The sequence below is a fragment of the Salvelinus fontinalis genome, chromosome 9 (assembly GCF_029448725.1).
Source record: "Salvelinus fontinalis isolate EN_2023a chromosome 9, ASM2944872v1, whole genome shotgun sequence".
Classification (NCBI taxonomy): domain Eukaryota; kingdom Metazoa; phylum Chordata; class Actinopteri; order Salmoniformes; family Salmonidae; genus Salvelinus; species Salvelinus fontinalis.
Window position 1 is genome coordinate 32,100,034 of NC_074673.1, and position 27,905 is coordinate 32,127,938.

The following is a 27,905-nucleotide window of genomic DNA, read 5'->3' on the forward strand; positions in this document are numbered from 1 at the left end:
AGGCCACTGCAACTCAAATATATCTTTCACATATATTTTTTTCGCCCACGTTTCATGCATGTTTAAACCATTCACACCCATGCATTGCATAAAAAGTGTCTTAGATATTGGAGTTTAATATTAAGCTATAGAAAGCATTTCCCCTTAAGGGACAAACAAACTCTCTAGAAGTAGAAAAAGCTGTTTTTAACCTCAAGTCAGTAAATTAACATCCTCATTGTTAATTCCCTGGAGCCTTGAGGGTCCCTGAATGAAAAAAGCATGGCGTGAGATGATCAGACAGTGACTGACACACATCACTGCATACAGACATCCTTCTGTTTAATTCAATACAAACAACTTCAGGGGATGACGAGTGAACAACCATTTCAGTCTCAATCCATACATTAACAAAGAACAAGATAAATTATGAAATCGTCAAGTGCAAATCATTACACAAATCATTTCCATTTTTCTATTCCAAACAATATTCCAACTACTTCAAATAGGCAGTAAAATACTGCTGTGTAAAAAAACAAGGTTGAGAAATGCAGAACAGATCCTTCATTAATCCTCCATGACCATGAAATTAACATATTTCAAATATATTACTAAATTAAATATAAAATTATGTATTTTATTTACAGTAGTACAGCATAGTAATTCATTTCAAACTGGGGACTAAATTATAGTATTTAAACTGTTATTGAATATTAAAGTATTTCAAATATATGACTGTGATTTATGTACAATGTGTTCTTCTAGGATCTCATGGAGTCTGAATCCATACCCTGGGCTTTAGCCTGTAGGGAGAGAATGAGAGGGAACAAAATGGAGAACAAGACCCAGAAAATGACAGAGAGAGCAGGGTCAGTTGAATACTCACCAACTGAAATTGAAGTCAGTGACATACATACATTTCTGTAAAACCATTGTTGATGCCTATCACCTGCAGGCGTTTGTATTTCTTGGCCAGGTCAACGTTGGTGCGTCCCGGCTGGAACGGATAGGCCCAAAGGATGGAGTTCCAGGATGGACCAAACCGCTCTATACCTCGACACAGATAACTCTCCTCCTCACGGCTGAAGTTCCTCCTCTCCCTCCTCTGTAGACAGATAGAGGCCGCTGAAGACAGACCTGGCTCTCAAGAGCAGACATGCTATGTGCACACTGCCCACAAAATGTGGAAACTGAGCAGCACTTCCTAACCTCCTGCCAAATGTATGACCATATTAGAGACACATATTTCCCTCAGATTACAGACCCACAAAGAATTTGAAAACAAATACAATTTTGATAAACTCCCATATCTATTGGGTGAAATACCAGTGTGCCATCACAGCAGCACGATTTGTCACCCGTTTCCACAAAAGGGCAACCAGTGAACAAACACCATTGTAAATACAACCAATATTTGTTTATTTACTTTCCCTTTTGTACTTGAATGATTTACACATCATTACAACGCTGTATATATACAAAATATGACATTTGACATGTCGTTATTGTTTTGTAAGTGTCATGTTTACTGTTCATTTTTTATTGTTTATTTCACTTTTGTTTATTATCCATTTCACTTGCTTTGGCAATATAAACATGTTTCCTATAAAGCCCCTTAAACTGAAATTGAATTGAGAGGGGGTGTCAATGTACAAGGAGTGTAAGAGAATGCAGGGTAAAAAACAGTAAGAGAGAGAGACAGAGAGGACATGAGACAAAACACAAACACACCTCATTGGTCATCACCCTCTTTTCCTTGGTTTTGGAACTGCTCTGCTGCAAGACAGAGGACACATGACACACAGACCTCTGGATAACATTCCCCTACTACACACACACTGGCATAGTGGTCTCTGCTGCTATATTGCCTGGTTACTAGAACACTGGTTGTTCTATACAGTCCATCCACTATAGATTAACCTCCAATTCAACACTCACTTCTACAGAGACATCTGGATACATTCACAAACTCCCGACATACACTCATCTCTCTCTTACAGTCAAAGATGGGTTTCCCATAGACAGAGTCTTCTGCTGATCATCGATGACACCATCTTCCCCATTATGTGTTCTTCTGTCTGTGTGTGTGTGTGTGTGTGAGAGAAAAAAAGAGGGAGACAGTAAGCAAAGAACAGATGTGTCAAGCCTCATTGTGAGCAGAGACCAACAGCTCTCAGAGCTCATTGAGGTAAACAGAAACACAATCAAATAAAGAGAAAATACAATCTCTCCCTCTTTCTTATTCATTGGAAGTGACATTAGTTCATCAGTCAGGCCTAATACAGCTGCCTGCTACCAGAACAATAAAACACAGAGAAGAGATTCACTGACCAGAGAGGGAGAAAGGGAGAAATAAGGATAAATGGAGCATGAGAGAGAGGGGCAGAGGGTCATATTGGAAAGATCAAGATGGTGAAAGAAAAGAGAAAAGCAAGAGAGAAAAACAGAAAGAGAGGGAAAGGGTTAGAGAGCGAAAGAAACAAGCCTACAGACAAAGAAAGATAGTGTCGTATTTCAGACAAAGTGAAGGAGTAAACGTGCTCTAAAAGAGAAGAGTAAATCTGTGAACTATGAATCAACACACACAGAAGCTTAGAGGTGGACACTGCTACACGATTAGAGCGCTATAACAGAGTGTAAACTAGCTGGAGTTGTACAACTGTACTGGTATAGAACAGTGTAAACTAGCTGGAGTTGTACAACTGTACTGGTATAGAACAGTGTAAACTAGCTGGAGTTGTACAACTGTACTGGTATAGAACAGTGTAAACTAGCTGGAGTTGTACAACTGTACTGGTATAGAACAGTGTAAACTAGCTAGTGTTGTACAACTGTACTGGTATAGAACAGTGTAAACTAGCTGGAGTTGTACAACTGTACTGGTATAGAACAGTGTAAACTAGCTGGAGTTGTACAACTGTACTGGTATAGAACAGTGTAAACTAGCTAGTGTTGTGTTATACAGCTGTAGAGGTCGGTAAAAATAAGAGGTCAGTAACAGAGTTGACTAGCTATCAGCCAGTGTGAGAACATTTCTCTGTGTTACAAGGAATACACTGGAGACCAGGAAACCCACGAAAAAAACACACACATTCAATTCGCATATTAGTTGTAACTTCATAGCAGCCTGTTACCAGCATCTAACTTAAAGGGTAAATCCACTCATTAGTCCACTGTTGATACAGTCCCAAAATGTTTTGCATGTAAGCAGACAATTTTCTAAATATTGGACTTTCAAGAAGCAAAGTGTCACTGGCCACATCAACCAACCAGCCATGGAGGTACATCACTCGCTGTGGATGTCGACGAAGGCGTCCCTGGCAACAGGGGTCTCCATGGAGATGTTGAGCCCGGAACTGACACAGACCAGAAACAGCTTTGCCGCCCTGGATCCAGAGGTTCCGGCGCCTTCGTCCGTGGTGGCTTCCCAATCAAGATCGGATCCGGAGGTACCTGCGTCTTCATCCTTGGCTCTGTCTCCCTCTCCAGTGGCTTCTACCTCGGGTTCAGATCCTAGGAGCTCCCAGCCTCACTAGACCATGAGGCTGCCTGAGAGACCGGCCCATTCAACATCACCAACTGTCATCATAGGCAGCTCTATGATGAGAAACATCTCGGGCCCCAAGGCAAAAGCCCTGTGCTACCCAGGAGCACGAGTACAAGACATAACAAGGCTGCTTCTGACTGTTCTCCCACAGATGTCGGGAGCTGACACTGTCGTAGTCCATGTGGGGTCAAACGACATCAGGAGGGCTAGCTCGGAACATTTGAAAATGGATTTTAAAAGAACTGATTTTAGTATTAAAAGACTCCAAAAACGCCCAATAATTTCAGGTCCAGTACCATCGTTGTGAAAGATTTAGCAGACTGCTGGCATTACACATCTGGCTAAAATACTACTGTAGCTCTGCTGAAGTCACTTGTACTGATAACTTTGACACCTTCTGGAAACAGAAGATATTCTACAGGAATGACAGTCCATCCAAATCATCTTGGCTCCTGGACTCTGTCCATGCATTTCAAGGCTGCGTTGAAACAATGACTGGTAAATGATCCAAGACCAGCTCAGTTAATCCCTACCATTGTGACAGTGAGTCCTCATAATGCTGCATCAAATGTACATGATCTTAGGGGCGTTGGCAAACGCAAGTAATTTCATTTATGTACCCCTAATTGCACCGAATACATCTGTTTATCCTACAGCTATTGTAAGCAGTAACCATGAGCCTATAAACCAGAGATACACTGTTAGCACTGAGGCGATGTGCAGATCACCCTGCACTATCAGCTCCAATGTAAATAACATGAGTAAGTCTACCTCTGATGAGCTTCCCAGTAAAGCATTAAAAACAATCAAGCAAACCAGAAAAGTACTAAAAATAGCCCATATTAACATTTGTAGCCTAAGAAACAAGGTCCATGAAGTCAATAACTTGCTTGTAACAGATTACATTCATATTCTGACTATCTCTGAAACTCATTTAGATAATACCTTTGATGATACAGTGGTAGTAGAACCACATTCCTGTAAAGATTAGAGACGATCTAATGTTAAATACTGTTGAAGTAATCTGGCTACAGGTTCATCTGCCTCACCTAAAGCCCATTCTGGTGGGAAGCTGCTATAGACCACCAAGTGCTAACAGTCAGTATCTGGATAACGTGTGAAATGGTTGATAATGTATGTGATATCAACAGAGACGTATATTTTATGGGTGATTTAAATATTGAGTGGCTATCATTAAGCTGCCCACTCAGGAAAAAAGTTCAAACTGGAACCAGTGCTTGCAACCTGGATCAGGTTGTCAGTCAACCTACCAGGGTAGTTATAAACAGCACAGGAATTAAATCATCAACATGTATTGATCACATTTTTACTAACGCTGCAGATATTTGCTTTAAAGGAGTATCCATAACCATCAGATGTAGTTATCACAATATAATAGCCATATCTAGGAAAAATAAATAAATGTTAAGTTCCAAAGGCTGGGCCTAATATAGTGTATAAGAGGTCAGACAAAAAGTTTTGTAGTGATTCATATGTTGATGATGTTAAGAATATTTGCTGGTCTGTGGTGTATAATGAGGACCAACCAGACGCTGCACTTGACACATTTATGAAACTACTTATTCCAGTTACTAATAAGCACGCACCCATTAAGAAAATGACAGTAAAAACTTAAATCCCTGTGGAATGATGAGGAATGAAAAAATTGTATGGTTGAGAGGGATGAGGCAAAAGGTATGGCAATTAAGTCTGGCAGCCCAACTAATTGGCAAACGTACTGCAAATTAAGAAATCATGTGACTAAACTAAATAATAAGAAACTACACTATGAAACAAAGATAAATAATATAAAGAATGATAGTAAAAGGCACCTTAAAAAAAAGCACCTTAAATTACATTTTGGGAAAAAAGCCAACTCGACTCCATCATTAATTGAATCAGATAGCTCATTTATCACAAAACCCACTGATATTGCAAACTACTTTAATTACTTTTTCCATTGGCAAGATAAGCAAACTTAGGGATGACATGCCAGCAACAAATGCTGACACTACACATCCAAGTATATCGGACCAAATTATGAAAGACAAGAATTGTACTTTGAATTCTGTAAAGTCAGTGTGGAAGAGGTGAAAAAATGGTTGTCCATCAACAATGACAAGCCACCAGGGTCTGACAATCTAGATGGAAAATTACCTAGGATAATAGCAGATGATATTGCCACTCCTATTTGACACATCTTCAATTTAAGCCTACTAGAGAACGTCCCTCAGGCCCGAAGGGAAGCTAACGTCATTCCGCTACCCAAGAATAGTAAAGCCCTCTTTACTGGCTCAAATAGTTGACCAATCAGCCTGTTACCAACCCGTAGTAAACTTCTGGAAAAAATTGTGTTTGACCAGATACAATGCTATTTTACAGTAAACAAATTGACAACAAACTTTCAGCATGCTTATAGGGAAGGACACTCAACAAGCACAGCACTTACACAAATTACTGATGATTGGCTGAGAGGAATTGATGATAAAATGATTGTGGGGGCTGTCTTGTTAGACTTCAGTGCAGCTTTTGACATTATTGATCATAGTCTACTGCTGGAAAAATGTATGTGTTATGGCTTTACACCCTCTGCTATATTGTGGATAAAGAGTTACTTGTCTAACAGAACACAGAGAGTGTTCTTTAATGGAAGCCTATCAACTATAATCCAGGTAGAAGCAGGAATTCCCCAGGTTAGCTGTTTAGGCACCTTGCTTTTTTCAATCTTTACTAACGACATGCCACTGGCTTTGAGTAAAGCCAGAGTTTCTATATATGCGGATAACTCAACACTATACACGTCAGCTACTACACCGACTGAAATGACTGCAACACTCAACAAAGAGCTGCAGTTAGTTTCAGAGTGGGTGGAAAGGAATAAGTTTGCCCGAAATATTTCTAAAACTAAAAGCTTTGTATTTGGAACAAAACAGTCACTAAACCCTAAACCTCAACTAAATCTTGTAAAAAATAATATGGAAATAGAGCAAGTTGAGATGACTAAACTGCTTGGAGTAACACTAGACTGTAAACTGTCATGGTCAAAACATATTGATGCAGTATTGACGCAGTAGTAGCTAAGATGGGGAGAAGTCTATCTATAATAAAGCAATGCTCTGCCTTCTTAACAACACTATCAACAAGGCAGGTCCTACAGGCCCTAGTTTTGTCACACCTTGACTACTGTTCAGTCATGTGGTCAGGTGCCACAAAAAAGGACTTATACGGAACACAAACCGGCTGCGCCATCGTGCATAAATTTATTCCCCCCCCCCACACCAAACGCGATCACGACACGCAGGTTAAAATATCAAAACAAACTCTGAACCAATGACATTCATTTGGGGACAGGTCGAAAAGCATTAAACATGTATGGCAATTTAGCTAGTTAGCTTGCACTTGCTAGCTAATGTTAATTTGTCCTATTTAGCTAGCTTGCTGTTTCTAGCTAATTTGTCCTGGGATATGAACATTGAGTTGTTATTTTACCTGAAATGCACAAGGACCTCTACTCCGACAATTAATCCACACATAAAACGGCCAACCGAATCGTTTCTAGTCATCTCTCCTCCTTCCAGGCTTTTTCATCATTTAACTTATATAGTGATCCATCGAAACTTTCATTGTATTACCACGACTACCGGCAAAACAGTTCATCTTTCAATCACCCACGTGGGTATAACCAATGAGGAGATGGCACGTGGGTACCTGCTTTTATAAACCAATGAGGAGATGGGAGAGGCAGGACTTGCAGCGCGATCTGCGTCAGAAATAGGAATGAGTTCTATTTTAGCCCATGGGGTCGTAGACGCTCGATTGCGCGCGCGAGCAGTGTGGGTGCAATAATTGAATAACATGGATTTCTACATTTATTTTGCGACGCTCGCTCACGCGACGTGTCCGGTCTGGTCAGCATGTTAGGAAAATTGCAATTGGCTCAGAACAGGGCAGCACGGCTGGCCCTTGGATGTACTCAGAGAGCTAATATTAATAATATGCATGTCAATCTCTCCTGGCTGAAAGGAGAGATTGACTTCAACACTACTTTTATTTATGAGAGGTATTGACTAGAGGTCTACCGATTATGATTTTAAGGCCGATACAGATTAAATCGGACGATCACTTATTTTAACTTGATATAATACATAAATAAAATCTATTTTGTATCAAATAAATAATGAAGCATGTTCAATTTGGTTTAAATAAATGCAAAAACAGTTTTGGAGAAGAAAGTAAAAGTGCAATATGTGCCATGTAAGAAAGCTAACGTTTAAGTTCCTTGCTCAGAACATATGAAAGCTGGTGGTTCCTTTTAACATGAGTCTTCAATATTCCCAGTTAAAAAGTTTTAGGTTGTAATTATTATAGGAATTATAGGACTATCTCTCTCTATACCATTTGTATTTCATATAACTTTGACTATTGGATGTTCTTATAGGCACTATAGTATTGCCAGCCTAATCTCGGGAGTTGATAAATCATAAACAGCGCTGTGCTTCAAGCATTGCGAAGAGCTGCTGGCAAACGCAGAAAGTGCTGTTTGAATGAATGCTTACGAGCCTGCTGCTGCCTACCACCACTCAGTCAGACCGCTCTATCAAATAGCAAATCATTGACTTAATTATAATATAATAAACACACAGAAATACGAGCCTTAGGTCATTAATATGGTAAAATCCGGAAACCATCATTTCGAAAACTAAACTTTTATTCTTTCAGTGAAATACGGAACCGTTACGTATTTTATCGAAAGGGTGGCAACCCTAAGTCTAAATATTGCTGTTACATTGCACAACCTTCAATATTATGTCATAATTATGTAAAATTCTAGCAAATTAATTAAGGTCATTGTTAGGAAGAAATGGTCTTCATACAGTTCGCAACGAGCCAGGCGGCCCAAACTGCTGCATATACCCTGACTCTGCTTGCACTGGAATGCAAGAAGTTTCCCTAGTTAATATTCCCTGCTAACATTCATTTATTTTATCTAAATATGCAGGTTTAAAAAAATATACTTGTATATTGATTTTAAGAAAGGCATTGATGTTTATGGTTAGGTACATCGGTGCAACGATAGTGATTGTTTTCACGAATGCGCTTTTGTTAAATCACCTGTTTGGCAAAGTAGGCTGTGATTCGATGATAAATTAACAGGCACCGCATTGATTATATGCAACGCAGGACAAGCTAGTTAAACTAGTAATATCATCAACCATGTGTAGTTAACTAGTGATTATGTTAAGAATGATTGTTTTTTATAAGATAAGTTTAATGCTATCTAGCAACTTACACGAGTGCAGCAAGGAGCCAAGGTAACAGGTGGTCAGCCTGCCACGCAGTCTCCCCGTGGATTGCAACGTAATAGGCGATAATCGGCATCCAAAAATGCTGATTACCGATTGTTATGAAAATTTGAAAATCGGCCCTAATTAATCGGTCGACCTCTAGTATTGACACTACTAGTGGCAGCTAGTAGTGACACTACTAGTACCCAGCCCAGACCCCCATGCATACCCCACAAGACATGCCACAAGAGGTCTCTTCACAGTCCCCAAGTCCAGAACAGACTATGGGAGGCACACAGTATTACATAGAGCCATGACTACATAGAACTGTATTCCACATCAAGTAACTGACGCAAGCAGTAAAATTAGATTTTTAAAAAACAGATTAAAACACACCTTATGGAACAGCGGGAACTGTGAAGCAACACAAACATTGGAACAGACACATGCATACACACACATACACACACACGATAACATACGCATTATACATACACATGGATTTAGTCATATAGATATGTGGAAGTGGTGGAGTAGGGGCCTGAGGGCACACAGTGTGTTGTGAAATCTGTAAATGTATTGTAATGTTTTAAAATTGTATGAACTGCCTTAATTTTGCTGGACCCCAGGAAGAGTAGCTGCTGCTTTGGCAGCAGCTAATGGGGATCCATAATAAATAAAAATACAAATGATGATGATGCCACACACGCACACACACACACACACACACACACACACACACACACACACACACACACACACACACACACAGATGATACATGAGAAACGATACGGTTATCTCATTATTGGCTGGGTAAAATAAAGGCTAACGTGTTGTCATGGTGTCTGAACATACTGTACCTCCTCTCGCCTGCCCCCTGCTGGTCACAGAGGATAGGCTCTTCATCAGACCTTTACGCAAAGGATTCCGAGTGATACCTTCACATGGACCACAGTTCTTAAGGGGAGTGAGACTCACATCTGAGAGAGAAAACAGGGGGGGGGGGGGGCGAAAGAACTATATAATATATTATTGTTTTTCACAGAAAAGACAGAGGGGATAAGTAAATATTTTGTTGAGATGGTGAATCTTACGGTTGTGATCAGTGTTGCGTTGTCTGCTGTTGGTTGAGAAGCTCCTCAGGAGGGTTCCTTTACAGACAGGAGTCAGACTGGCCTCTGTTACAACAGGACACAAATCCCAATTCAAATCACATCGGTGTGTGGGTGTGTTCAGCACTTCAGGAATCTTATCTCTGCAGTGATCCCAGACGCTCTGTGTCCCTCGCTCTGTCTCTCTCTGTCCCGTTGTGTGTATTTCTTTCCTCCTGCGTATATCTCGGAGGTGCTGTGTGTAGCTGTGTGTGGCCTTCTGCAGTACCAGGTGCAGGTCACAGCTGTGGGGACAGTTCCTTTGGAGGACAGGGAACGATCGGCTGGTCACCAAACCGAACACACAGCCTGGGGAGAAGGAAACAGCTGGGTGAACACGGTTTTGCTAAGAGACAGTTAAGCTCTTTTCAGAGCGATAGATGAATAGATACACTACATGAACAAAAGTATGTAGACAGCTGCTTGTCGAACATCTCATTCCAAAATCATGGGCATTAATATGGAGTTGTTCCCCCCTCCTATAACAGCCTCCACCCTTCTGGGACGGCTTTCCACTAGTTGTTGGAACATTGCTGCGGGGACTTGCTTCCATTCAGCCACAAGAGCATTAGTGAGGTCGGGCACTAATGTTGGGTGATTAGGCCTGGCTCGCAGTCGGTGTTCCAATTCATCCAAAAGGTGTTCAATGGGGTTGAAGTCAGGGCTTTGTGCAGGCCAAGTTCTTCCACACCGATCTCGACAAACAATTTCTGTATGGACCTCGCTTTGAGCCTGGGGACAGTGTCATGCTGAAACAGGAAAGAGCCTTCCCCAAACTGTTGCCACAAAGTTGTAAGCACAGAATTGTCTAGAATGCTGTAGAGCTAAGATTTCCCTTCGATGGAACTATGGGGCCTAGCCCGAACCATGAAAAACAAGCCCAGACCATTATTCCTCCTCCACCAAACTTTACAGTTGGCACGATTATGGCAGGTAGTGTTGTACTGGCATCCGCCAAACCCCGATTCATCTGTTGGACTTCCAGATGGTGAAGTGTGATTCATCACTCCAGAGAAAGCGTTTTCAATGCTCCAGAGTCCAATGGCGGCGAGCTTTACACCACTCCAACCGACACTTGGCATTGCGCATGGTGATCTTAGGTTTGTGTGCGGCTGGTCGGCCATGGAAACCCATTTCATAAAAGCGCTCGATGAACAGTTCTTGTGCTGACGTTGCTGACGTTGCTTCCAGACGCAGTGACGAACTCGGTATTGCAAATGATGACAGATTTATATGCTACACGCTTCAGCGGTCCCGTTCTGTGAGCTTGCGTGGCCTACCACTTCGCGGCTGAGCCGTTGTTGCTCCTAGACATTTCCATTTCACAATAACAGGACTAACAGTTGACCGGGGAAGCTCTAGCAGGGCAGAAATTTGACGAACTGACTTGTTGGAAAGGTGGCATCCTATGACGGTGCCACGTTGAAAGTCACTGAGCTCTTCAGTAAGCCCATTCTACTGCCAATGTTTGTCTATGGAGATCGCTTGGCTGTGTGCTCGATTTTATACACCTGTCAGCAACGGGTGTGGCTGAAACAGCCAAATACACAAATTACAAGGGGTGTCCGCATATTTTTGTATACATAGTGTAGACAGTTTTGCATTTTCACTTTATCCCATTGACATTTTTGTACCTTCATCATCCAACGGTTTCTTCTGCCTGCTCATTCCTGGCTTGCCTGGAGCTGGGCACTTGAACACTTGGCTAAACCACACACCATGAGGGAGAAAAGAACGGTACACAGAATAACATTTATTACATAACATCAACATGAAACACTTCACAAGAATCATGTTTCAATAAATACAGCATTTGCATATAGTGCAGAGTGCTGACCTGTGTGTGTGTGTCTGGGAGTGTCCTTCTAGTAGACTGGAGGAGGAAGGGACCAGTGTTCCTGTCCCCAGACATACAGAACACCTCTCATCCTCTCCATCACGGGGCTGCCCAGGGACACTAGCTATACCAGGTCCAGCATAGCCCACGGCTGATACAGACTGTGTGTGAGCCTGCTCTCTCATAGCATGGTGCTTGTCTCTGCGGTTCTCGGTCTGTGTGTGTGATGCTGTGTTTTTACCTTTCTCTGTGAGTGTGTTTGTGTAGAGAGGATAAGTATTTATCTTAGCTGCCAAGCCCCTGTCCTTCTCTGGTTGTGTGTTTCCAAGTGTGTACACGTGCAGTGTGGTGTGCCTTTGTATGTGTGTTCTCTTCTCCCTCTCTCTGCTGCTGTGGCTGGATTTCTGAGGCTCCTCACTGGTTTGGAATATCTGTCTCCTTACACGCTTCTGACCAAAACACACACACACACCTTGACACTTAACTTACTATAAAAAACCCAAGAGAGTCAGTGGGCTTGGAGAGCCTAGTACAGTGTCTGTAAAATAGATTGGTCCTGTCCAGAAACAACATATCAGAGGGCAAGGTGGAGCTACCATATTGCTTATTATACCTATCCAATTCCTTCAGATTGACATGACGTCCCCTAGAGGGTAGGGGTTGTTTCTGGACAGGACCATTGTGTGTGGAGTGGACCAGAGCTGTGTTAGACCCGCACCGTTAGGTCCTGCCCTCTGTTTGTGGGTTGATTCTCCTCTTGGACTCTATGGTGTAGATCTTCTCTCTCTCCATCTCCACCCCTCCCCACTAGAACCGGCCGGACTGGGGTGTGTTCACAGGACATACCCCTCTCTTCTCCTCTTTTCTCTTCTCCTCCTCCCTCCTCTCTTCTCTCTTGACCCCAACTCTCTACTCCTCTCCAACGCTCCTCTCTTTCCTCACACCTCCTGCCTCCATTCCACTCCTGGTATGGTAAAGAGGTGTGGTGAGGGGGTAGGGATAAGGATGGGGGTAGAGGTAGGGGTAAGAGTAGCTCCTTCCTCCCCCATTCTGCAGGGTTCTGTTGGTCTGGGGGGTTTGGTTCAACCCCCTCCCACTCCTCCTCCGCTCCCTGTTCAACAACCCCAACACACACACAAAGGCTTGCTGTTTAAGGGGTGTGCATGTGGATGAGTGAGTGAGTAAGTCAGTGGGAGTGAGAGTATGCATGCCTGTATGTGGAGAACTGTGATGTTTGCAGTGCCTTTGTAAAGCTTGATATATATGCGTGTGTGTGTGAGCGTTGAATATTTTCCTGGTATTTTACAAATGTTCCATCCCGAGAATCAATCACTTTTCTCCCATATAAACTGGTATTTCTTGCCAAAACCGGCAGTGTCATTCCAAAGCATATTAATAGGTCTATGTCTGGATTTGATTAGAGCTTTGATCTAAAATGCAACCCTGATGCTACCTGAGCCATGCATTAAATACATTTAATGAGCCCTACATCAAAAATAGCCCAAATGATTGCGCTATTATCCAATACATATAGCCTATTACATAGGCTACTGCACATACACTAGACAGAAAAACATAAAAGCCCATAGATGTAGCTAGCTATATGCTCTCTTGGTTAAATACATTAAACAAGCTCATGTAGGCTAATCTTTTTGAGTGTGAACTGTATTACTGCACTGTAATATACTGTATTAGATGGACACACATTGTTCAAACCAATGATAAAACAGGGAGAGAACATGCAATTCTGGTGCAGCACATGCGGCCTACAAAGTTACAAGTATAGGCTAGAGAATTTGATTTTGAAATATAATAGGGCCTATAACAATTATATAATTAGTAGGCTGACACATGTATACTTTTCATAATACAGTATTTACCCTAATGTTATTAGCCTACCTCTATCGTGGCTTCATTTCTTCCTAGCTTTCAACAGTTAAATGAAATAAGTTTTGTTGTCCTGATCTTCATAATTTTAATGACATCGTTGAATAATATCGGACTAGAATAAGATGCAGAAGGCTTTCACTTCTCTTCACGAAAATGTAAGTTATTATTTTTATTTGTTTGATTGAATGGTTATGGGTCTGAATAAATAACCGCTATAGCCTACCGCCATCACGCGTTTGCTCTTCTTTCAAACTACCTGTGAGTTCTATTGGCTGCTGTATTTAACATTCAGCAAACAAGAGCTTGCATCCCTCTTCAAATAGTCTATTGGTATAAGAAATGCAAAAACATGATGTCCAGAACGCTATTCTAGTCTAGATTTTCATGCATGGGAGAAGCCAGTGGAGCACAGGTGTGTTTGTATTGCACAAGAGACAGAGGCTATAAGTTAGAAGCTTATTATACATAACCCATCATTAATTAGCTAAATATAAGGCTAATACCGCATTGAATGTATTACCTGAAAGAGGTAGGCTAGGACATCTATATATAGGGCTATATATCAATGTATGTTTTTTATTTTATTGAACCTTTATTTAATAACTAGACAAGTCAGTTAAGAACAAAATCGTATTGACAATGACAGCCTACCAAACTGGGTGGTTCTAGCCCTGAATGCTGAATGGCTGAAAGCTGTGGTATATCAGACCGCATATCACGTGTATAACAAAACATGTATTTTTAATGCTCTAATTATGTTGGTAACCAGTTTATAATAGCAATAAGGCACCTCGGGTGTTTGTGATATATGCCAATATACCTTGGCTAAGGGCTGTATCCAGGCACTCTGCGTTGCGTTGTGCATAAGAACAGCCCTTAGCTGTGGTAAATTGGCCATATACCACACCCCCTGGTGCCTTATTGGTTAACTAGAACATGATTATCTATTTTGGATGCAATTTTAATGGAGTTAATGGAGAGAAAGAGAGTGCTTGGGCGTGCACTGATTTAAAGCAACGATATTCGAGTGACTCTGCAGCTGCAACAAAAGTATTTACAATTAAAAAATAAGGTGACCCCCGAAAGACAGATGGAGATGGTAAATTAGCTGCGCATTTGTTCTTTATATTACTGTAGCATAGGCTATGCTGCAGCAAATGTAGGCCTACAGCACCTGTCACAAGAAAAAAAGTTACCATGATGCGATGATAGTTCTACATGCATTGTGAACTGCGCTCCATACTGAGACGCGCTGTCTGACCCCACCCTGAGCGTTGATGATTCATCATGCAGAGGCCGTAAAGAAGACACATTTAGACATTGCATATAATTTAACAGTTCCATTTCATGCCATTCATATAAATAATTTATTGTAATTTACCAGTTTCTCGTAGTTATTTATCCCTGAAAAAGAGAATGGTTTTGGGCGGTAAATCCCAGTACCCGGGTTCCCGCCATGTATATGTGTGTGTGGTGTAATATACCTGAGCCTGTTGTCTCTCCAGCTGGTTGATCCTGTGCAGTATGTCTCGTGCTGACCTACAGTACCCCTCCATGTCCACAGGGGGCTCTAGCTCCGCAGTCTGACCCTGAGACTCACCATGGATCGCACCACGCAGAAACACAGCTGGGAGGACAGGGAGGAGAAGGATAAGAGGAAAGACAATGCTATGGACGTTATGAAATGGGTAGACTCACTTCAACACTGACATTTGACGTCTGCATACAGGTTTGTGTGTGTGTGTGTACTCACTAGCCTGTTTGCAGGTCTGCAGTATGAAGGTAGCAGCCTTCCTGAGCTCTTCGCTGGTAGACTCAGTCAGTAGAGTGATGATGAGGGACAGACCTCCACACTGTAAGAACTGAGACCGGTGCTCCTCTAGAGGAGAGAATTGAATTAAATAAATACTGTAGTTATCACAGTTATTACTGTGCAGTTATTACTGTTGTAATAACTTAATGTTTTCTTTGGAATTGTACGATGTGTTATCGTCATTATTTGATGCAAATAAATCTGTGTGTCCCAGCCATACCAGAGGCCTCAGTGCAGTGTCCCAGGGTGAGTATGACAATGAGCCTGTCTTGGGGCTCCAGGCTGGGGCTGGACAGCAGGGAGTGGAGCTGAGGAACCAAACCATAACCTGCCAGACCTGACGCCAACACAGCTACCGAGAAAATGGACAGGTTACCTAAGGAGAGCTGGTTTACATGGCTGTATGAGAGTGAGTGAGTGAGTTCTACACCGCCCTAGCGGTAGGGGAGATGGGTTGATTTGGGATTCAGGGAGTGAGTCACTCACGGTTGTCAATGATGCAGGCTGACAGGGTCTTGGTCATGATGACAGACAGCTGACAGGCCAATGGGCTGTGGGCGGCATCAGAGGCTAAGCGAATCAGAGTGAGTGTCAGATTTCCGAGCCCGCCGACTGTGGAAAAACTATCCTGAGCACAATCTGTGAGAGGGGTCGAGATAGATAGTGGGAGACACAGAGATAGGAGATGAAAACATAATAATGAGTGTTCAACAGATAAACCAAAAGCGTCCTCTACACTGTAGCCTCTACAGACTAAAGGCTTGCATCCATCCTTCCTTAACATCAGGGAGCGAAAGAGAGATATACACCTTCATGTGAACAGTTACCAAAACGCTCTATGACACTAATCTCTACAGACTGAAGGTCTGCATCTATCTTTAAGATCTTTGCCTGGCCGTCATAGAAATAAAAACAACACTACACTTATAAAACTACTCGGATTACAATTACAAACCGTCCATTGCAAAAGCAACCTAAGTATTCTGTGTGTGACAAGACAACTCAAGAAAATCAGTTAAAGAGGCTAACATACCTTTTCAATCACAAGATACTGATACATACGTAAGTAACTGACTCTAAACATTAGTGTCAGTATATCATCCCTGTTTTACTCACGGTTGTTGGCGACAGTCATGGATATAAAGGAGCAGATGGGCTGAACCATCTCTGTGTAGGGGTGAGAGAGCTGCTGCAGCCAGCCCTTGACCAGGGGGAAGGCTGACACACACATACGCTGGCTCTCCTCTAGGGAAAGAACATTTTTCTTCATCCACCAAGTTACACACATGCATGCATAACCACCCTTGTTTATTTAATGTACAGCTGCATAGAACACTGTACAAGGACACAAATACACACAGACACACACACGTTACCATTCTGGGGGTTGTTGACACAGCCACAGAGAGCACTGGACACAGAGGTCCAGAGTTGGAACAGCTGAGTGACGTTAGCAGGTCTCACTGTGGCCTCGCCAGAGAGAGGGAAACTAGTCCTGGGGAGAGAAACAAACATCAATCAACCAGAATTGGAGTTGTCCTGTACAGCTTTACTTTAATACAATGTAATCAGCAGCTCACCTCTTGACCATGCAGGTCTTGGTTGTAAAAGATAATTAGTTGTCTATTTCAACCCATGTCTGCCAGAAACCCAGTGTGGTGCATTTCAGTGTTTACCTGAACAAGTCCAGCAGGATATCCAGACAGCCCGAGGTCTGAGCGAACGTCTGGCCAGACCCTGAAGCAGCACACACACAATTAACCACATTTGTACGTACAATATATATAGCCTAGTGCTTTTCACATTAACATCAATAAAGCCTTGTTCACACTGGAGGTTTTGAAGTGACTCAAATCCTTCTTTTTTTTGCATAACCAAATCTATTATTTTTCCTGCAAAACTGATTTGAGCATTAAGCCCTGCAGTGTGAACAGGGCTTAGGTGCTTCACAGTAACCCAGCTTAGACTTCAAAAATCAAGCACTAGTACAGTGGCAAGGAAAAACTCCCTGGAAGGTAGAAATATTGAGAGGCACTAGACAGGGGAGCCCCATCCTCCTCTGGCTGTATCAGGTAAAACACCTGCCTGTCATGACAATCACCCCCTGTCCGAAATCAACTCTCAACCCTCAACCCCAGCAGGACCAAAGAAACCCAAAGTCATTTTTTCCTGTCTGCTCTTACTGTTGTTGGCGACGAGGACAGAGAGCAGGTAGACAGCTACTCTCCTCTGGGTCAGTGGGCTGTCCTGCTGCATCAGACACTCTGCCAGATCACTGAATGTCTCCCTCCTACACAGGGCCTGCTTACAGTACACTGCACATACACACAGCGTGTTTACAATACACGTACGTCAGCATCAGAGAGAAACTGCTTAAAGTACACTACCAACACACATACCATTGGCCTCTGCCAGCGTTCCCAGTGTGAATTGAGCAGTCTCCCTGACCTCTGAGTGAGCACTGGATTTAGAGAGGTTGTGCACAAACACCACTCCTCCCATCTCTCTGAAGAAGTCCACATTCTCTTCTGAAACAGAGAGAATCAGTGACATTACATAACTATTAGTGATTCATTTGTCTATTAAATCGATCTACAGAGATGTGCTGTTTGTGTGTGTGTGTGTGTGTGTGTGTGTGTGTGTGTGTGTGTGTGTGTGTGTGTGTGTGTGTGTGTGTGTGTGTGTGTGTGTGTGAGAGAGAGACACCTCTCTGTTGACAGATGGTGTAGATGGTGAAAAGAGCTTGTTTCTGTGAAGCAGGACATTTCATCTGGTACTTCAGACACTCCAGCAACAAACTCAGATCTGTCTTTGTGGCTGTAAAGTAGAAAAACAAATTTAAAAAAGACAAACAAAACAAATAAATGAACAAAAACATAAAGTAGTGTCATGTGTAACATATAAAAGTCCAGCAATAGTACTCACCATTATGTTTGCTTATGCTGGAAACATACATTTCTATCTTCAATGGATTGAGCTGCCAGGGTGGGACATGGATATGTTTCAAGAAATAAAGACTAGCTAGGACTGTAGGACAGATGTTGTTACCAAAGAAATATAGGCTGTATTAATCTGTGCTGTTGCTGTAACTAGCTAGCTAGCAAGAAAGTACGATCAAAGAGGTTTAGAAACTCTGTGGGATGGTGCTTTCAAAACAACTGGGAAGTCGAAAAAAAATAAACGAGGTAAAATCATGACGTCAGGGATCTTTAGGTCGGAAACTCCGAGCTCTCGAAAGAGGCCCGAGTTGCAGACTTGGACTTCCAAGTTGAATGACCATTCAAAACGCGGTTTCCCTCACTCTCATTTCCCAGTTGTATTTGAGGCGGGATATGTTATGAACGCGGTAGTAGTCACGGATTGTTGCCACCACCTGAGCTAGCTAACGTTAGCTATCTGCTACTAGATGTGTCACGACTCTCATGAGCGTCCTTGCACAAAAACAGCTATCTAGCGACCTGTCTAGTACTTGCCAATTCATCAATACACTTAATTAATTACAATTAAAATCAAAGCATACACTCTTACATTGTCATTTGCTGGACAGTAAACAGACGTTAAAATGTTTATGTGTTGATGCCTTTGCTGGTGCACCGGATGGAAGATTATGGACAGTCAGTTGATGGAGAATGACTCAAATTTACCGCCACGACGCAATCGTTTCTGATTGGCCACAGTAAAGGCACGACTTGTAGGAGACCGAACGAAGCCAGAGCCTATTTTTTTAAACATAGCTAACGTTAGCAATTTTTTTTAAACATAGCTAACGTTAGCTAAATATCAACAGGTCAGGGTGTCTTAGCTTCAGTATTATTTACAGTAGTGTAAAATACTCGATTATGCGTTAGCCTGGGCAGCCACTAGTGGGCTTTATGGATCTCCAGTATCTATGAAGTTAGCTACTATAGTTACTAGTGGAGATCAAGCCCACGATTTAGCCGCTAAGGCAGATGTTGGTTAAATTAGCAGCTGGCGGACGTAAAGGTAATGGCGGACTGAACGAAGTTATGTAGAGCACCTCAAGATAAAACGTAATATTCAATATCGGCAAATTAGACTAAAATATTAGCACTACATAATCTGGTGGGTGATAACCTTCAATCTGGATAATAACACAAAACAAATCTTAAGACTAGAGACATTTATCGACAAATATTACGAAAATAAGCAACACCCAAACATGACGGAGAGTAAGACAGGGGAACCGATTTCAAAACGGAAACGTGACTCTTCTACAGACACAAACGATTTCATATTTTCACCACCGGGAATGGTAAAGGTCGAAACCGATCTGTTAAAATCAATAAATGACAAACGGGGTATACTTGAACTAGTCAGTAAGGATATAAAAGAGTTGAAGGCAAGCCTCGAGATGAGTGATGAAAAAGCTGCGACATTGGAGAAAGAAACACACAAGCTAAAAGGGACAGTCAATAAGATTGAAACCGAAATGAATGAAATTAAAAAGGAGAACACAATTCTAAGGGAAGCCTTACTGGACATACAAACTAGATCAATGAGAGAGAATCTGGTACTTACAGGTATCTAGGAGAAGGAAGGGGAAGTTCCTGAATCTGTAGTTAGAGAGTTCCTCCTTACAGCGCTTAATGGGTATGAGAGGGCTTTCAATGTTGTTCAGATGATGGATATACTTTTATAATGAATTATACATCTTATTTATTTATTGTCCTGTCATGGTGGAACAGTTTTAAAATAAATTATACATTTGATTTATTATTGTTCTATCATGGGGAACTACATTTAAAAAATAAATTATATCTAATTATTTATTTATGATCCTATTTTAAATGGTACGGTCCATGACCCTATACCCTAGACACCCACCTGAATGACCCAGATACTAAGGAGAAGTCCCTAACTGTTTTATGTGCCTGCATGCAGCCAAAATGAGGTCAGAGACCAAGAGCAGCACTGCCCCCTCAAGATTCTGAGCCTGCTTGGCAGGGTTGGTCCTGCAAAGCCAAAGCCCCCTAACGGGAGAGCATACTACACACGGAAATTCTCAAAGCTGCTAATGAGAACCTTGACGACCTTGTACCTAGCCGGTGGGGATTCCGGTGGGGTGCAGTGGCAGTGCTGGCAACACTAGCAGTAACCCATGGGGAGGGGGTCACACTCGGACATTCAGAGAGGGGGTATATTTTTGTGACCCTGGTGGCACAAAATCAAAGTCGGACTGCATGGAGATGCTTGGGAATATGGTCAATACGGGTGACCATATTGTGGGTGTTTCAGGGAAAAGGTGTACATTTGACCTCCATCATCTAGGATGTGACAATGATAAATAAAATCTCTGAATTTTTGCCCATTTTTTGCATGGTCTTGCAGGCCTTCTCATGCAGCTGCAAGTGCATTTGTAAATCAAGACCTATCTTGAGTTGGGCTCTGGGTTGGTGCAATTGTTGAGAAAGTGAGCTTATGGTTGTATGGGGGTAAGGGTTGAATGTGTGTGTGTGGGTGTATGTGTGTATCCCACAACTGTTGCGAAGGAGTAAAATATGTTAGGGACAATAGAGGATGATCCACATCTATATATAATATAAATCGAGGTGAGGGCGATGGAAATGCATTTGATCTACTTCAATTTGGTAAATGGCACTGTGTGCTCTTTTCAAAGGATGGATCCCAGTCGGTCCAGGGCTATGGGATACAGGGGGTCGAGGGTGGTCTGCCGGGCATTGGGATGACAACCCAACTCGGGATGAGGAGGGCTTTTAGCGGGTGGAATAGTAGGGACCAATTGGTGGTTTACTTAGTAGAAATGCAAATATCATGGTACAGCTATATAGACACGCAATCATCATGTTACTTTTTAATGGTACGTTTACAAACATATTTTGATAAAAATAATTGAAAGTTGTGTCTCATTATGGTAAGTGGTGAAATAAGTATAGCCAATTACAATTGTAATGGCCTAGCAGATAATAAGAAAAGACAATCAGTATTTACCTGGCTAAAAGAGAAGGAATATAATATCTATTGTTTACAGGAAACCCATTCAACAGTTTTAGATGAAGTTTTGTGGAAAAAGGACTGGGGGGCGAAATATATTTCTCCCATGGGCAAAGAAACTCAAAAGGGGTGATGGTTTTAATTAACAATAATTTTGATCCAAATGTGCAAATTGTCCAAACAGATCCTCAAGGTAGATGGATTATTTAAAATATGTTATTGGACAATAAACATATATGGCTTATTAACCTATACGGTCCGAATAATGATGATCAAAGCTTCTTTGAAAATATATATTATAATTTATCAACTCTACAAGCAACACTAGACTATATTATTATGGTGGGAGATTTTAATACGGTCTTAAATACCTCTATGGACCGGAAAGGAAATCACACTACAAACTATCACCCTCAGGCACTTAAGGAAATCATGAATGTCATGGATATATTGGAATTAGTGGATATATGGAGACTTAAATACCCTGACCTAGTGAGATATACATGGCGGAGGCTTAATCAAGCTAGTCACTACTTTCTTATACCATTCTCTCTGGCACCAAAAGTTTAAAAAGTGTTGATAGGGGACAGAATGCGGTAAGATCATCACATAATTGACATATATATTACTCTTATAGAATTTCCACGTGGGCGAGGATATTGGAAATTTAATCAAAGCCACTAGATGATAAATTGTTTAGAACTAGGACAGAAGAATTTATAACTGACTTTTTCAGACAAAACATAGGTACAGCAGATCCCCTTATTGTATGGGACACTTTTAAATGTGCCTTTAGAGGCAATGCAATTCAGTACTCATCTATAAAACAAAAGCAATTTAGATCAAAAGAGTCCATATTAACAAAGGAAATTTAAGGACTAACAGTACAGTTAGATAGCAATAAAAACGGTACCATAGAGGCACAGAATAAGTTAGAGGAAAAACAAAAAGAAATGAAGGAACTTATTCAAGAAAGATCCAGTGTAATATATTATAAAAATAAAGCTAACTGGATGGAATATGGGGGAAAATGCACCAAATTCTTTTTCAATCTTCAATATAGAAATGCTACCAAAAAAAAATGTATTAAAACTTGTTACAAATGATGGAGTCACGCATGATTCACCAAATTATATTTTGAAAGAGGAAGTAAAGTACTTTAAGAATAAGTTTTTGTTTCAGGCTCCTCCATCTACACTAACTGAAACTAATTGTATGGATTTTTTTCCTAATAATAACGTAAAATTAACATCTGTACAGAAAGACTCATGTGAAGGCCAAATTACAGACGAGGAACTTCTTGATGCAATTAAAGCCTTTAATTAAGGCTGGGAAAACTCCAGGGCTGGATGGCATACCAGTGGAAGTATACAAACTTTTTTTGATATACTCAGAGGACCATTATTAGCATGTTTTAACCACTCCTATATAAATGGTAGATTATCAAACATGCAACAAGAAGGTCTGATATCATTATTACTGAAACAGGACCCAAGTGGTATATATACAGATCCAGTCCATTTTAAAAAATTGGAGACCTCTTACACTTCAGTGTCGTGATGCAAAAATCCTAGCAAAATGCTTGGCGCATAGAATTAAAAAAGTATTGTCAGATATTATTCATCCTATTTAGACAAGTTTTTTACATGGACGATACATTGGAGATAATATAAGACAAGTACTGGAAACAATAGAACACTATGAAATATCGGGGACACCAGGCCTGGTTTTCATAGCTGATTTTGAAAAGGCTTTTGATAAAATTATTATTTTAGCAAAAATGTTTATTTTTAATTTACAATCTGTAGAAGCTATGAGAATAGGAAGGTTCAATTATTTTGTGAAGCATCACAGCAGAGTTGAAAAATATATGGCAAATAGAAATCCGAAATGGATGTTGAGAGATAGATAGGAGGGGTTGAATGGAGCTCAAGGGTGGGACTAATAACAAGATAACCAATGTAAAACATACGGGGTCTGTAAAATGTATATAGGTTCAGAAATGTTGTGAAATAGCAGTTACAAATAGAAATCAAACTGGATGGACATCAGAAATAGAGGAAAGACTAAGAACAAACAAGAGATAACTATTGTAAAGTAGACTGTGTCTGTAAAATGTGTATAAGATGTATAAATTGAAGGTAAAAGCAGAAGTGTTTATTAGTTTACTCCAATTAGTTTACTCCAATTGGGGGATCGGTGGTAGGGTTTGCGGGGAATAATAATAAAGGTATATTCTTTAAAAAAAGTATGTTTATATAGGTATGTGTATATGTATGCATGCGTGTATGGATATATATATTTACCCCAAAAATATGGGGGATTGGAAATGATGCAGACAATTACATTGGAAGCAACATTCTTTCCGCAATATTAAGCTGAACCACCCCTTTAAAAAATAAAAAGTTAGCAGCTGCCCAGGCTTATGCTCGGAGTGAAACATGTCATTTACGTTTTCCTTGCACATCTCAGACGTTTCCTAGCTAGCTAATGTTGCATTGCAACAGTAACCAGGCCAACTAGGCAGGGGTCGCTTTAGCTTTAAGAAATCTGCATTTTCAAAACGCACACCATCATAAAAATATGTTTTAAAAGCGCGGCATAGGCCTTGCAACATTTACGGAGATATGGCCTCTGCAGAAGTCGGCATTCATACTTCTTGCGCTTTTCCCAGCAGCTCAGAGATGTGAAGGAAGTGAGTTTGTGTTTATACAGGACCTCCCACCCTCACCTACGGTTAATGCGGAGCCCTAAGATTTAAGAGGCGTACGGCACAGAGTTAAATGTGGCCTCCGCGTGCCTCCCATCTGGCTTGCAATTGCACCATACCACCCATATGGCGTCTGCGACCGCATTTTCTGATCAAGCATAAATTGGCTCTTGAACCGGTATTGGTTATGTATTTTTTTTATTTAACCTTTATTTAACTAGGCAAGTCAGTTAAGAACAAATTCTTATTTACAATGACGGCCAACCCCGAACGACGCTGGGCCAATTGTTCGCCGCCCTATGGGACTCCCAATCACGGCCGGGTGTGATTCAGCCTGGATTCGAACCAGAGATTTCTTGCACTGAATTGCAGTGCCTTAGACCGCTGCGCTACTCGGGGGCATGCAACTATAGTTTTTCACACAAAATAAAATGCAAAGATATTTGGCTAGCAACTAAGCTACATAACATAAGAAAACCAGCTAGTTTACAATGAAAGAGCAAGGTCTTTTTTTGCCAACAGATTTATCATGTTTATCGTAGAAAGAATTTAGCCAGCAACATTTTCTAATGTTTCGCTTGAAGTTAATCTCTTATTTTAACTAGCTACCGGGGAAAATGTGTTGGTTTAGCGAACTCCATATCAGGAGCAATAGGGACGTCGCACGTACCTGTTTGAAACTAGCCACAATAGTGGCGTTTGCCATTCCCTTTCAAAATAAAAGTCCACCATTTGAAAGTGATCAAACGGGTACAAATAGTGTAATTCTGCCATTTGGACTAAATAATTCTGAGCGAGGTAGGAATGTTGTTATATAAATTCAACAAAGACAATGAGAAAAGTGTACACATTTGTTGAAATCGGACTGTGGATGTATTAGACTTTAGAATTGCGTTGGGGCATACCACTTTGCCAGTGCCGTTTAAGATGAGGGAGACGATTTTTTTTTTCATGAGCATGACCTTATTTATATTACAGCATATTGGTTGACTATCATTCATATTCCATTCACCCTGTTCAATGTAACAGAGATAGGTTTAGTCTACAACATGATACTCAAATGTTCCCTAAACCCACCATGAGGTTGATACAAGCTAGCCTATGAATGAAAGTTTACAAAGTAGGTGCACACAGGTCAAGAGACACATTTTAGGTTCCAGACAATGACACATGGACAGACAGTGACATTCAGTACCACCTTGCAAACTCTTGCCTGCATCTAGCTGATATAGGGTGTAATCAGTAGTTCAACAGTTGCAAACAAGAGTTTCTATTGGACATATTCAGGTATGTTGATCCCTGTTTTGTTCCACTTGCTTCAGTTTAAGAAACTTCCGTTTAAGAATCCTTTTCAACAGAATTGGTGGAATGAATACACCCCTGATCACACGTAATAACAGTTCACTTTCATAGCAGCCACATTGTATTCCTTCTCGCATCCATGCACTCTCCTCCTCTCAACTCTTCCCTTCGCTTCTGGGTTTCAATGCACAACACAGCTGTATGTGGCGAGGCTAAATAACCTTTCCAAACCAAACCGCTACACACAGCCTACATTGTTGTCACCATATTAGCTAAAGTAACGTCCTTGTCAGCATAGCTAATAGAACTAATGCGTTAGTAAACCCGATACAATCATGAAGCAATGTTAGTGTACTAATGCCAGTTACCGGCGGGCCCCGGTGGCAATAAATGATTAGTACCAAAAGCTTACCTTGACTTGGAAGAGTTCCAGTGTTGCGTTCGAAAGTCATAGCCAGCTAGCTAACATAGCATCCCTCTGTTTGAGCAGGGTGTTTCAGTAGGCTAAACTAGCTAGCTGCATTTGCTAGCTAAGTAAGTGAAACTGAAAGTTTAAAAAAAAAATCTCTCTATTTCTCTCTTCCTTCTCCTTAATTTTGGACAAATGTATTTGTTCAAAACTGTTCAACTATTGTATTTCTCCCTCTTTCAGTCAACTACCTCCTGATAGCTAGCTGTAACTTATGCCTCAGTACTAGATTAATTACATGATCCATTGATTGGGTGGGCATCATGTCAGTTCATGCTGCAAGAGCTCTGATAGGCTGGAGGATGTCCTCCGGAAGTTGTCATAATTACTGTGTACTGTAAGTCTATGAAAGGGGGTGAGAACCATGAGCCTCCTAGGTTTTGTGTTGAAGTCAATGTACCCAGAGGAGGACGGAAGCTAGCTGTCCTCCAGCTACACCATGGTGCTACCCTACAGAGTGCTGTTAAGGTTACTGTAGACCTTCTTTGCATAATAGTGTGTTTTAATCAGTTATTTGGTGATGTGATTATATATAAAACTATTCTATCTAAAAAGAATAGGGTTAGGGTTAGGGTTAGGGTTAGGGTTAGGGGGCCGTTCCGTGTCTTAACAGAGGCTGCTGTTCTGTCCTGCCGATAGAGTGTATAACCCGCAAGCTGTATGTTCTTAATGTCGTCGTTCAGCCACGACTCGGTGAAACATAAGTTATTACAGTTTTTAATGTCCCGTTGATAGGATATACAGTACGTGCTTTCAGTTTGTCCCATTTGTTTCCCAGCGATTGAACGTTTGCTAGCAGAACGGAAGGCAAGGGCATATTAGCCACTCGTCGCCTGATCCTCACAAGGCATCCTGAAACCTACGTGTCAGGACCCGGTGTGAGAAACAGTCACAAATAGTCGGCAGAACCCAGAAGATGAGGCAGACACAGCAGTACTAGAGACGGTGGTTTAATCAAGGTAAAAGATCTTCATGCAAAAAAATATAAATCCACAACAATAACTAGAACAAGGGAAAAACAAAAGGTTCAAAAAGGCGCAATGGGGGCATCTAGTGACCAAAACCTGAATAGTCCTGGCCAAAACCTGACAATACGTTTCCTTTTCAAGTGAATCACGGGGATCTGGGCCTGGGCGGGTGTCCGTAGTATATCCCTCAAGTCCGACTCATTGAAGAAGAACTCCTCGTCCAATTTGAGGTGAGTAATCCCAGTTCTGATGTCCAGAAGCTCGATTCTGTCATTAGAGACGGTAGCAGCAGCATTATGTACAAAACAAGTTACAAACAACACAAAAAAAACAAGCAAAGCACCCCCACACCATACCAGCTCCTCCTCCATGCTTTACGGTGGGAAATATACATGCAGAGATCATCCGTTCACCCAGACCACGTCTCACAATGACAGAGCGGTTGGAATCATATGCTGTGATGGCTGAGCTGGAGAAAGAAACGGTGGTCAATGTTGACAGGCTCATATAGTATAATTACCTCTGCATGTACTCTTATATGACTGTCTAATCATTATCCATCTCATGGTCTCTAGATCCTGATGCCTCGTTTGAAGATGTGAGGTTCAAGTGGATCCGTAAGCTGCGGTAGAGTGTTCTGGAAAGCCTGGAGTCTGGAGCAGACCTGGACTCTCTAAACCTCTACCAGTACAACCTGCCCAACTACCTGAGCCCGCCCTACCTGGACATGATGCCCCAGCTGACCGATCACAAGCTGTGACCGCAGGACCGCTTCCTGATGATCCTGACCTATGACGGGCTGTGGGACGAGATGACCTCTGAGGGGGCAGTGCGAATGGTGGACGGTAGGGTGAGTGCGAGAGAGACGGGATGCTTTATGTGTGTGGGTGTGGTGGGTGTTCGTTTGTGTGCGAGGGCTGTGGGACAAACCACTAGTCGGAGGTGTCATGACTGTCCTGTGAGGATCCGAATATGTCAGA

General features: G+C 41.6%; 1 protein-coding gene across 1 annotated transcript; it reads right to left on the reverse strand.

The window, feature by feature from the left end:
• Positions 1-304: 304 nt before the first annotated feature.
• Positions 305-27,654, reverse strand: LOC129861822 (telomere repeats-binding bouquet formation protein 1-like). Its single transcript, XM_055932969.1, has 20 exons — positions 27,647-27,654; positions 18,429-18,565; positions 18,210-18,320; positions 17,903-18,031; positions 17,687-17,818; positions 17,180-17,240; positions 16,880-16,998; positions 16,620-16,748; positions 15,990-16,142; positions 15,724-15,855; positions 15,444-15,569; positions 15,175-15,317; positions 12,519-12,911; positions 11,801-12,246; positions 11,598-11,668; positions 9,907-10,272; positions 9,673-9,792; positions 1,978-2,057; positions 1,711-1,755; positions 305-1,084 (listed from the first exon to the last, which is right to left on the reverse strand). The coding sequence occupies exons 1-20, from the start codon at positions 27,652-27,654 to the stop codon at positions 881-883; spliced, it is 3,105 nt and encodes a 1,034-aa protein (XP_055788944.1). The 3' UTR covers positions 305-880.
• Between the last annotated feature and the right edge of the window lie 251 nt (positions 27,655-27,905).